Source organism: Dipodomys merriami, unplaced genomic scaffold, assembly GCF_024711535.1.
Source record: "Dipodomys merriami isolate MVZ:Mamm:240054 unplaced genomic scaffold, mDipMer1.0.p SCAF_12, whole genome shotgun sequence".
Lineage (NCBI taxonomy): Eukaryota > Metazoa > Chordata > Mammalia > Rodentia > Heteromyidae > Dipodomys > Dipodomys merriami.
Genome location: NW_027202493.1, coordinates 4,265,680 through 4,277,693, shown reverse-complemented (window position 1 = coordinate 4,277,693; position 12,014 = coordinate 4,265,680). Strand labels below are relative to the sequence as shown.

General features: G+C 36.2%; 1 protein-coding gene across 2 annotated transcripts in view; it reads left to right on the top strand.

Annotated features, from left to right (window-relative positions):
- Positions 1–12,014, top strand: part of LOC138823153 (disintegrin and metalloproteinase domain-containing protein 5-like) — a 75,897-nt gene that overhangs the window by 47,901 nt on the left and 15,982 nt on the right. For both annotated transcript variants that reach the window (XM_070016123.1, XM_070016122.1), the window contains exons 15-18: positions 2,834–2,924; positions 3,611–3,827; positions 10,343–10,429; positions 11,160–11,277. In XM_070016123.1, the coding sequence (XP_069872224.1) occupies positions 2,834–2,924; positions 3,611–3,827; positions 10,343–10,429; positions 11,160–11,277 (513 nt within the window). The remainder of the gene's footprint in view (positions 1–2,833; positions 2,925–3,610; positions 3,828–10,342; positions 10,430–11,159; positions 11,278–12,014) is intronic.

Below are 12,014 nucleotides of genomic sequence, written 5' to 3'. Positions count from 1 at the left end.
ATGGAGACATTTATGAGTAAGTTGCTTTTATGGACAGCCACTAATACTTGTACTGAAATAGACAAATGCTTCTTCCCCTGTCCAATTACCTCATTACTTTAATCTGAGAAGACTGAAGCAATGTATGTAAACAAATGAAAAGTCATCACATCAGTTTGAGTGGACAGAATAGCAGTCAGTCATGCCAAAGAAAGAAAAAAGTTATTTAAAAAATATTTAATAAGGGCTTGGAATGTAGCTTTGTGGTAGAGTGCTTGCCTAGCATGCATGAAGCCCTAGGTTTGATTCCTCAGTACCACATAAACAGAAAAAGCCACAAATGGTGCTCAAGTGGTAGAGTGCTAGCATTGAGCAAAGAGAGGCTCAGGGACAGTGCCCAGGTCCTGAGTTCAAGCTCCAAGACTGGCAAAAAAAAGTATTTAATAACTTCCACATGTCATATAGAAAAAGCATTTAATATGAAAGACAATTAAAGAATGTTGAATTCCACATGGGAAAAGTACCTTGTCATTTACAAAGCATAACAGCAGATCTCTTGAGACTTAAAAGAAGAAGGGTATAAAATGTGGGTTTTCAAGGCCTGAAAGAAAATAAGTGCCAGTCTAAGTTACTGTAGCCAGTAAAGCTATCTGTTATAACTGAGGAAGTATAAAAAATTTTTAAAAAAGAAAACAATTTACAAGCACTAAACCAGTCCTGCAAAAGATATTTCAAGGAATCTGACAGATAAGAGAAAAATAAACACAACAATGAAAATAGGGCAAAGGAAAAAATTAACAAATGATATTAAAAAAATATCAAGCCAGGTGTCTGTGGCTCATGCCTATAATCATCTCTCTAAAAACCTCTGAATTAAAGACAGAACCAAAGCCTACCTCTGGGATCAGGGGAGAAAATCCCCACCAGGAAAGGGTGTGTCAGGATGGCAAGGATTGAGTGACAGAAGGTCAAGGAAACAAAGCTGCAATAACCTGCCATTGTGAGCCTCAGAGCTTGAGCCTGAAAATTGTGGGACACTCCATACTAGGTTATTTATCCTCCTGATCGAGCAGCTTGCTCTGGGCTCTCTGACCAAGGACTGCTATGAAATGATATGCATTCAGTCTAACTGGGAACCAACTGGACATCAAAAAGGGCTGGCCCTGTGTATGTCGTGTAGAAAATCAGGAGTATTAAACAAATGAACTATCTTCTAAACTTGTAGTATTCTGTTCATTATGGATGCCCCTTGCATGAATTTTAATTACAAAGTATGGCATGAAGATGTTTTTACTTTAATTATTGAGTGCTTGTTCCTCCTCTCTTAACTATTATGTCACCATCGCGATCCTGACTTAGATGATAGTTTGGGAAAGAGGGAATGAGAAATTAAATTCGATTTATTCAAAACAATGGGTTGATAGGAGTAAAGCAAAAAGAAATACATCATAAATCATGTGAGTTCAAGGGTAGATTGTTTCAGAAATTACAGTTGCTGATGCTGGTGGATTGCATACAAATCTATGTGGATCTCTTTTATAGCATCCTGTGTATGTACAGATAGTGAGCTTCTGGGGTCAACATTTATACCTAAGGCCCTCCAACTGTGAGAATCTTTGAAGTCATTGAAGAGGAGTCCTTGGTTGGTTAACAATGCTAACAACAAAAAAGATCTTCATTTATGTGTGTGTGTGTGTGTGTGTGTGTGTGTGTGTGTGTGTGTGTGTGTGTGTGTGTGTGTGTGTGTGTGTGTGTGTGTGTGTACTAGTCTTGGGGATTGAACTCAGGGATTGAACTCAGGGCCTAGGCACTGTCCTTGAGCTCTTTTTTTTTACTCAAAGCTGGTGCTCTATCACTTGAACCACAGCTCCACTTCCATCTTTTTGATGGTTAATTGGACTTCCATGCCTGGTCTGGCATCAAACCATGATCCTCAGGTCTCAGCCTCCTGAGTAGGTAGAATTGCAGGCTTGAGCCACCAGCACCTGGCAAAATTTTCATTCTTATTCCAAATGATGAACATGAGCATTAAAACAATCCTTAAACCTTGCTGGAATGATGGAGCAGTAATTATATTTGAAATCTTCTTGATTTAAAACTAGATACACTATATCCAAGAATTGAAGCTGATTAATCTTTTTTTTGGGGGGGGGTGTTTGTCTTTTGCCTTGAATTCAGGGCCTGGGCACTGTCCATAAGCTTTCTTTGCACAAGGCTAGTGTTCTACCACTTGAGCCACAGCTCTTGCTTTAGCTTTTTGGTGGCTAATTAAAGATAAGAATCTCATGGACTTCCTTGCCCGGGCTGACTTTAAACCAGTCTTTAGATCTCAGCCTACAGAGTAGCTAGGATTATAGCCATAAACCATACCTATCCAGCTGTGGCAGATGGATTTGAAAATTCGGTATTCCTTACTTATAGATGGTTAGGATGCTGGGAAACACAGGGATGGACTATAGAAGGTTACAAAGAGAGTTAAATAAAAAGTTATTTGATTTGGTTAAAAGTAATAAAATATTGTGCTCTCGATACTATTTCTGTACCAATAAGAACACACTATCCTATCACATTAGATATGGAACTAAGACAGAGGGAACAATTTAGGAGAAACAGAGGGCTGCAGCTGCCAGTTTTCCTTAAAATACAAACACATCCTAATAGAGTTGCTATTTAATTGTGTTTGATACAGAACAAAGCATTCCAGGCTTAGATTTAGGACCTCTCTGAAAATTCTTCTTTGTAACTTTGATAGAGATCATGTTATTTCTTCATAGGCTGGCTCAATAATTTTTGTGATATAGTTTGAGTTCTGTAATGTATATTTAATTCATTGTTTTGTTATCCTTGTTTTTAGATGCTAAAGGGGCTACCTTTGCTTGTTATGATGAAATGAATTCCAGAGGAGATAGATTTGGAAACTGTGGCTCTTCATTTTGTGCCTTTGAGTATGTAGTTAGAAATTGTAATTATTTGGAATGTGGGTTACCTATTTCTAAAATCCTGGAATAATATATTCTGTTAATAGTATTTTCCAAGGTTTTCTTTTATTCCAGGATTTGAGCACAGCAATATTATTTTCAGTATGTTCATTGTCTATAATGTTAAAGCAAGAAAGACCATAAAAAGAGCTCTATGATTGTGATGAGCTAGATATTGTTAGGCCTCTTACATGTGCTATAGAATTATGATATACATTTGACATATACATATATATATGCATACATATTGTGTGTCTGTAGTAAGAATTGTCTCATTGAAGTTTAATGGTTATTTGCTCAAATTTCAGTAGCTAGCATACAGGGCAGAAAGGGGATGTCAAATCTGAGAATTCATGCATTCCCCACTTGCTAAATCATCTTCAACAACAAAAAGTCATATTGTAAGTGCTAAAAATACTTTATTGAGAGAAAAACTACTGAAATGTAGATTTAAATTTGGGAAACATTCTTTTGAACTCACTGTCTACTATGTGAGCCAAGAATGAACTATATTTACACATTAGGTGTGGCACTAAGAAAGTACACAATGTAGAGGAATGGGAACTGCTAACTGTCATAATGATACAGATCAAAGTTATCAGCTGTAATGTTATTTCTAAAGGATAAGACAACGATTTTCCTTATACTTTCAGAAATGTGTTATGTGGAAAATTAGTTTGTTTATGGCCACACAAGAGGTTACTAATACGAGTCAATTACTCAGTGGTTTACGCACATGTGCGAGAAGATGTCTGTGTGTCTGTGTTTAAACCCTCTCCAAAACAAGCAGGCACCGTCACCAGAGTTTCTTCTCCTGGACACAGAGATGATACATTTGTAGAAGATGGCAGTATCTGTGGACCTGATATGGTAAATAGAATTACAAAAATTCATGCTTCAAAATTATTTGTTTATGAATATAGTCATTTCACAATATATCAATCAACCAGTAGCTTTCCCCCCAACCTTTTATTTATTTATTTATATTTATTTATTTATTTTATATTTATTTATTTATATTATTTATTTATATTTTATATTTATTTATTTATATTTATTTATTTATACACATAACAAAAATTCTCCATCTTAATCATCTTAATTCAGTGGTATTAAACAGATTCAGAATGTACAGCCACCACCTCACCACCATCATGTGTCTCGTTAATTCTTGACATCTTGTAAAACTGAATCTCTCTCCATGAGACCACAGTGCCCCAATTCCCTGACAACCACCATAGACTTTGTTTCCAGGTACCACACATAGGTGGAATTATTCAGTATTCATCTTTCTGACTTAGTTCACTTAACTAGAGCCCTTAAGGACCATGTATATTGTAGTGTAAGTTAAACTTTCCTTTTTTTGTGGGCTGGTCCTGGGCTCCTCTAGACTACTTCTTGAGTAGAACCATCACTCTATTCTCTGCTTTTTTGACTGTAGCTTATTTAGATTTCACTTATGATCAAGATCAGAATATAGGCCAGGCACTGGTGGCTCATGCCTGTAATCTTAGTTACTCAAGAAGCTGAAATCTGAAGATCGCGATTCAAAGCCAGCTGGGACAGGAAAGTCTGTGAGACTCTTATCTCCAATAAACCACTGAAAAACTGGAAGTGGCACTGTGGCTCAAATGGTAGAGCACTAGCCTTGAGCTTAAGAGCTGAGAAACAGTGTCCAAGCCCAGAGTTCAAGCCCCACGACTGACCAAAAACAAAATCAGAATATATTTGTCTTTTTAATTCTTGGCTTATTTCATTTAACATAATGTATTCCAAATTTATTCATGTTGTCACAATTGACAGAATTTTCTTCTTTAAAGCTGCTAATGGTTCCTAGTATTCTGCATTTTCTTCCTCTACTCATCCATTGATTAGTATTTAGATTTTTTAAAAAATCTTGGCTATTGTGCAGAAAACAGCAGTATTCATGAAGGGCATGCAGATCCTTTTTTTTTTAGCATGTTGATTCCAATTTCTTTATATTCTGAAATGGAATTACTATATCACATAGTAGTTTTATTTTAAAAGCTATGCCATATACCCTATTGCTTGTATTAATTTGTACATCCATGAGCAGTGTGCAACAGTTCCTTTTACTCCACGTTTTTGTTGAAGAGTACCTCCACATATATCATGGTGGTCTTAATTTGTCTGGTTTTGATTTTATGACCATGTTTTTGGGCTCATATCTAAGAAACCATTTGTCAAGGCCCAACTCATGTAACTTTCACCCTGTTTCCTTCTGGAAGCTTTAGAATTTTCCCAGGTTTTCTTTTATTACAGGATTTGAGCAGCACAGTATTATTTTCAATATATTCATTGTCTATAATGTTAAAGCTAGGAATGTGGCTTAGTGGTAGAGTGCTTGCCTAGCATGCATGAGGCCTTTTCTGGGTTCGATTCCCCAGTACCAAATAAACAGAAAAAGCCAGAAGTGGCACTGTGGCTCAAATGGTAGAGTGCTAGCCTTGAGCAAAAGAAGCTCAGGGACAGTGCCCAAGCCCTGGGTTCAAAAGCCCCAGGACAGGCAAGAAAAAAAAAAAAAGAAAAGAAAAAAGAAAAAAAGAATTTCCCATCTTTTGTTTGAGTTTGTCATTCATTGACTTTTGTACATGAGGTGAATTGATTTTTGCACATGATATAATGGCCCAATTTCGTCCTTTTGCTTGTGACTGTCTATATATCCCAATATTATATATTGAAGAGAATAATCTTAACCCATTGTGTACTTATCACCTTTTCAAAAATCTATTAATCATATATACATTACTTTTGCTCTGGAGTCCTCTTCTTTTCATAATTTATTTTCAGTAGCTTTTTAGAGTTACAATTTTGTTCAGGGATTCTCAAACCATGACCCTCCTATATTCACCTCATAAACAGCTGGTATTATACATGTGTATACTACATCAGCCTTAATGTTGTTTTCATTTGCATTTCCTTGATGGCTAAGGATGATGAACATTTCCTCATGTAGTTATTATTGGCCATTTGTCCTTTTAAATTTTGAAAAGTGTCTTCAGTCCCATTGCCCTTTTAGCGACTGGATTCTTTTCCCTTTCATTATTCAATATTTTTGAATTCTTTCATGTATTCTGGCTACAAATCCCCTGTTGCATAAATACCTGGGAGATCCTCTTTTTTTCCCATTCTGCAGGCTGTTTTTTCACTCTGTTCATTTCTTTTTCTGTGCAGAACTTTTAATTCTAGGCAATTCCATTTGCCAGTTCTTGCTATTATTTACAGATCTATATAGATATATAGATATATCTATAGAGTCTTATAGATATATCTTAAAGTGTTTTCCTCTCATAGTTTAAAAGTTCCATTTTTGGTCCATTTTTAGCTGATTTTTATATAGGGTGAAACGTAGAAATCTAGTTTCAGTCTTCTCCATTTAGGTTTATGGTATCCATTGTTAAAGGGGCTATCTTTTTTTTTTTTTTTTTCAAGTGTATGGTTTTGTTACCTTTGTCAATAGTAGATGAAGGGGTTTGATTAGGTTCATTTCTAGTTCTTCCACTGGTCTTTGTGTCTGTTTTTGTGCCATACCCTGCTGTTTTTGTTACAATGGCTCTGCAGTATCATTTGCAGTCTGGTATTATGATACCTCCATCACTGCTCTTTATGTTCTGATAGCTTTGGATATTTAGGGTTTCTTGTGCCTCCAGAAGAATTTTAGGATTGCTTGTTCTATTCCTATAAAAATGTAATTGGTGACTTTTTCACTTTTTTCCAGCAAAAGTTAGTATAAATCCAAATGAAAGACTAAAATATGTGCAGGAAAAAATCAGAGTAAAATTTTAAATTGAATGTAATGAATAGAAATGGGTATTTAAATTTTTATTTTTAAGGTTTTTTTCCTTAGTTTGTAAAAACTAGGCTATATTAGTTATGCAAGAGGGTTCTCAAAAGCACTTTTAGTTTCTTTCACCTTTTTTTACATTTTAAATAAACTTGTAGTCTCCATTTTAAGCCCATTTATAGTCTCCATTTTAAGTTTTTATTATTGGCTTAGCATGAACTATACAGAGGGGTTTCACTGTGGTATTTACAGCATGTATATAATATACTTTGAGCAAGTTACCCCTATATATACATATATATTATTTTTTCTTAATCATCTTCTCTCTCTATCTCCTTTTTAATGGGTCATAAGATAGACCCATTTTTAGTTTTTTGATGAAACTCCACACTGATTCCCATAGCAATCAGTAATATATAAAGGTTCCTTTCCTCCCACATCTTCACCATTATTTTTCTTCTTCTTCTTCTTCTTCTTCTTCTTCTTCTTCTTCTTCTTCTTCTTCTTCTTCTTCTTCTTCTTCTTCTTCTTCTTCTTCTTCTTCTTCTTCTTCTTCTCCTTCTTCTCCTTCTTCTCCTTCTTCTCCTTCTTCTCCTTCTTCTCCTTCTTCTCCTTCTTCTCCTTCTTCTTCTTCTTCCTCTTCTTCTTCTTCTTCCTCTTCCTCTTCTTCTTCCTCCTCCTCCTCCTCCTCCTCCTCCTCCTCCTCCTCCTCCTCCTCATCTTCCTCCCCCTTCTCCTCCCTCTCTTCCTCCCCCTCCTCCTCCTCCCCCTCCTCTTCTTCCCTCTTCTCTTCCTCCTCTTCCTTCTCCCCCTTCTCTCCTTCCCCCTCCTCCCACTCTTGCTCCTCCTCCTCCCCCTCCCCTTTTCCCCTCCCCCTCCCCCTTCCTCCTCCTCCCGGTGCCCCCCCCCCTTTGTTGCTGTTTTTCTCCCCCACACTCTCTTTATCTGTGCCAATCCGGGGGCTTGAATTCACGGCCTGAGCCTTTTTGCTGAAGGTTGGTACTCTACAACTTGAGCCATAGCTCCATTTATAGCTTTTTTTGCTGGCTAATTGGAAAAAAGAATCTCATTGACTTTCTTGCCTAAACTGGTTTCAAACATGATTTTCAGATCTCAACCTCCTTAGTAGCTAGGCTCACAGGTGTAAACCAGCGGAACATACACATTTGTTTTCTTAATGGCTGCCATTCTGACTGGAATGAGGAGGAGTCCTAGTATGGTTTTAATTTGCAATTTCTTTTATGGATAGGCATATTTAACCTTTCTTTGTTTACTTACAAGCCAGTTGTATTCCTTTTACTGAGAACTGTCCAGTTCATTTGCCCACTTATTAATTAAATTGTTTGTTCTTTTATTGTTTATTTTTGAGCTATTTGTATATTCTGTATGTTAATCACTTTTCCCATTGAATAGTTGGTAAAGACTTTCTCCTATTCTGGGGTTACATACTGAGAAAAAACCTCCACTCCTGCCTTGTGTGTGAAGATGGGATATCACTAACTTTTGTTTGGGCTAGTTTTGAACCACATCCTTCTGGAGTTGTGTCTCCCATGTAGTGGTATTATAAGCATGAACTACCATACTTAGCACAAATTTGACTTTGGAAGTTGAATCTTCTTAGGTATTTCAGTTAAAACTATTAACATCAAGACACACACACACACACACACACACACACACACACACACACACACACACACACACGCTGTTACTCATTTAGCCTGTTATTGGGCAGTAGGTTGTTAAAGCTGGTTCAAAATACTTTGGTATTTAGAGGCATTTGGAAAAAGAATATTGGGTTACAATTGCTGGGGTCAGTGAAAAAACTGTTAATGTCTGTCCTGTCTTATAATTCAGGGTTATCTTTTCTTTTTTTTTTTTTTTTTTTTGTCGGTCGTGGGGCTTGAACTCTGGGCCTGGGCGCTGTCCCTCAGCTCTTCAGCTCAAGGCGAGCGCTCTACCACTTGAGCTACAGCGCCACTTAGGGTTATCTTTTCATTAGGATCAAAATCATTTCTGTATCTGCCAGGCAAACTGCATTTCAACATTTCACAGAAAGTCTAGAGTCTTCTCAGTGGTAACTAGCAAGTAAAACGAAATCATGTTCCATTGGATTATGAAATATTTAGTGAGTCTAAAGAATCTTTAAATTTGACATTGAAGAAGCACATTGAAGAAGCACATTCAGTGTTTGTATTTACAAGTCATACAGCATTCCATTAATATGTTATTAGTGCTTTCAACACCTTTTAAAAATTATCTCAAGTATTTATTCCAGATACAGAAAGCTAACATGCTATAATTACATGGTTAAGACAAGTTTTTAAATATGATATCTCATGTTAGCTGCTAGTCATTAAAACTCAGGTTGTGAAAAACTTCATATATTTGAGTTGTAGAGATGTTCAACATTTATTTACTTATTTTTGTGCCTTTGTAGGGTTTGAACTCAGGGCCTGTTCATTGCCCCTGAGCTTTAGCTTTTTTTTTTTTTTCTTCAAGGCTAGTACTCTATTACCAGAGCCACAGCTTCATGGATTTTTGGTGCTGTCTGGACTTGCTACGTACCATGATCCTCAGATCTTAACCTCTTGAGTAGCTAGGATTATAGGCATGAGCCACCAATACGCAGCTCAACGTATTTAATGATGCATAACTATACTGAGGAAATATTTTAAGTGAAAACAATTATGTCCAGGATGATCTCAAATTTCCATATAAAATAGAAATAGGCTAGCATGAATTCCAAAATGTTAATAGTAATTATTTGCTTGTTGTGCTGCTTTTCTATTTTTCTAACTTTCTCCACATTCATAGAACTATTGGGAAAGGAACTAAATATGTCCACATTTGTGTCCATGCCAACTTTTTTAAACAGTAATATTATCTTTCAATAATTTATGCAGATTATTTGATGTTCTGAAATATGTAGTGTTTTCCCTCTATGAATGAATAAATTTTCAGAAAAGATCTGAAGATCTCTTATGAATAATAGTTCTGAATAAGATTTGTGGCCAAGCACTTTTATTTGTTTTGACAATCATATTTTTATATATCTTACCATTGGAATTTTTCCCTTGTCTTATCACCTCCTATAATTGTCTGATATCATTCTTTCTCTTTTTTTTTCATATGAAATAGTCAGCCACCCTCTTCTGTCTTTTGGTATTAAGACTTCCCCCTCTTACCTTTCAGTTCTTCACCTTGCTGTGCATGGCACTGTTGTCAGTCTCCCTTGGGCTGTTGATAACAGTGATCTATGGTGGAGATCACTTCTTTCAGGGCTCTTCAGATAATTAATGTGAGGCCATAGATTCATCAGTTGATGTCTCCAACGATTTATCTTTCCAAAACAGTTTCTAATGCTAGACTTAAGAATATAAAACTACCAGCTCCTTACATAATGATGACAATCTGAAGATATATTAGTTATTTCAGGAGAGTCTCATAGATTTTGATGCCAATTCTGGACAATATGAATTCTGAGATTCTTTCTCTTAAAATTCCTTACATGCTATCTCTGCAATAAACCTGTTTGCCTGACTCCATTTTGTTTTTATTTCTTTTTGCTTTGCCTTAGTATTGTGACAGAATGAGATGTAAAGAAGTGCGATATCTTATAAACTATCAAAAGTGTAACGTTACTAGAGATTGCAATGACCGTGGGGTAAGTCACAATAGTGTTCATTTCAACAATACTTTTAACACTGTAATGAGCAATTGGGAGATTTAAAAAATATTTGCGGGGCTGGGAAGATGGCTCAGTGGTAGAGCGCTTGCCTTGCATGCATGAGGCTCTGGGTTCGATTCCTCAGCACCACATAAACCAAAAGAAAAAAACCGGCAAAAAGAAAGGTACTTTACCTGACATATAACTGTAAAAAATATTTGCATTTTAGTCACCATTATATTTTGTGGTATCATTTAACAACCTATAATATAAAGGGAAAACATTTCAAATGATAATGTGTAAAAGATGTGTATAAAATTTCCTATGTACATGGGGTGGATGTGCTATAAGGACAGATGGCTTTGTGTTGTTATCATGGAAGGAAGGTATTTCTATTTTTACACAGAGAAGACACTATAAAAAGTAATTAGAATGTTAGTCTTGCTAGTTTATTTACACTCTGAACTGTTGTGGGAAATGAGTAGGAATTGTGGCCAATTATTGGAAATTGTAAGGTATTTGAATCTGGCTATAATAAGGATTAGAGTGGATTTGGCAATGGAAACTTTCTTTAGGAAGTTTCCATACTTTGTATGGAAATCTCAAGTAGAAATTGAGTGAGTTTGTCTAACAATCTCTAAAATGAGATGCTTTATGGGAAAAGTATAGACTCTAAGGACCGATATGCTCTCTCTCTACAAAGACTCTTCTACTTTTTTTATTCCAGCTGTGCAACAACTTTAACCACTGCCACTGTTCTGACGGATATACCCCTCCAGAATGCAAACCAATGAGAGGAGGGTTTGGAAGTATTGATGATGGTCACAAAATCACAACTAAAATAGGTTAGTGACCTTACAATGGCATTGATTAAATACGACATGCAAGAAAAGGAATTGTAGGTTTGAGGCTAGATTGAAAACAACTCTGACAACAAAACTGTTATTTTATTTGTGAGGTTAAGAATGACACACCTGACTATATAGGTTTGTATTGTCAAAGAAAAAGTATATCCAGTATCAGGCAATTTTAAAAGTAGGAATCTCATTATATATAATTTGAGTATTACTTGGAATTGTCTCAAATATTCCTAGTGCAAAATAGCATCACTATTCATTATATTGATGGCCTTGAAGTCTTCCAGACTTCATGGTTGTTTTGGAGCTATTAGGTTATCTTTGAAATTTTCCATTTTGCATCCTACCTTGGCTACTCTGAGTAGTTTCTTTAAATTAAACAGATATGAATGTAATGAAATAACTAGAGGACATCCCCTAGTTCTTTAAGGTGTTGAGTATACTCAAAATTGCTAGGAAGGAATAGTGTGCTCACAGCTGAAATCCTAGCTACTCAGGAGCTGAGATCTGAGGATTGCAGTTTGAAGCTAACCAGGGTAGGAAAGCCCTTGAGACTCCAATTAAGCAACATGAAGCTGTGGCTAAACTGCTAGAGTCTTGAGCAAAGAAGCTCAGGGAGAGTGCCTGATAAGTAAGTAAATAGGAGGGCTGACAATGTGGCTTAGTGGTAGAGTGTTTACCTAGTATGCATGAAGCCTTGGGTTTGATCCTCAGCACCACATAAA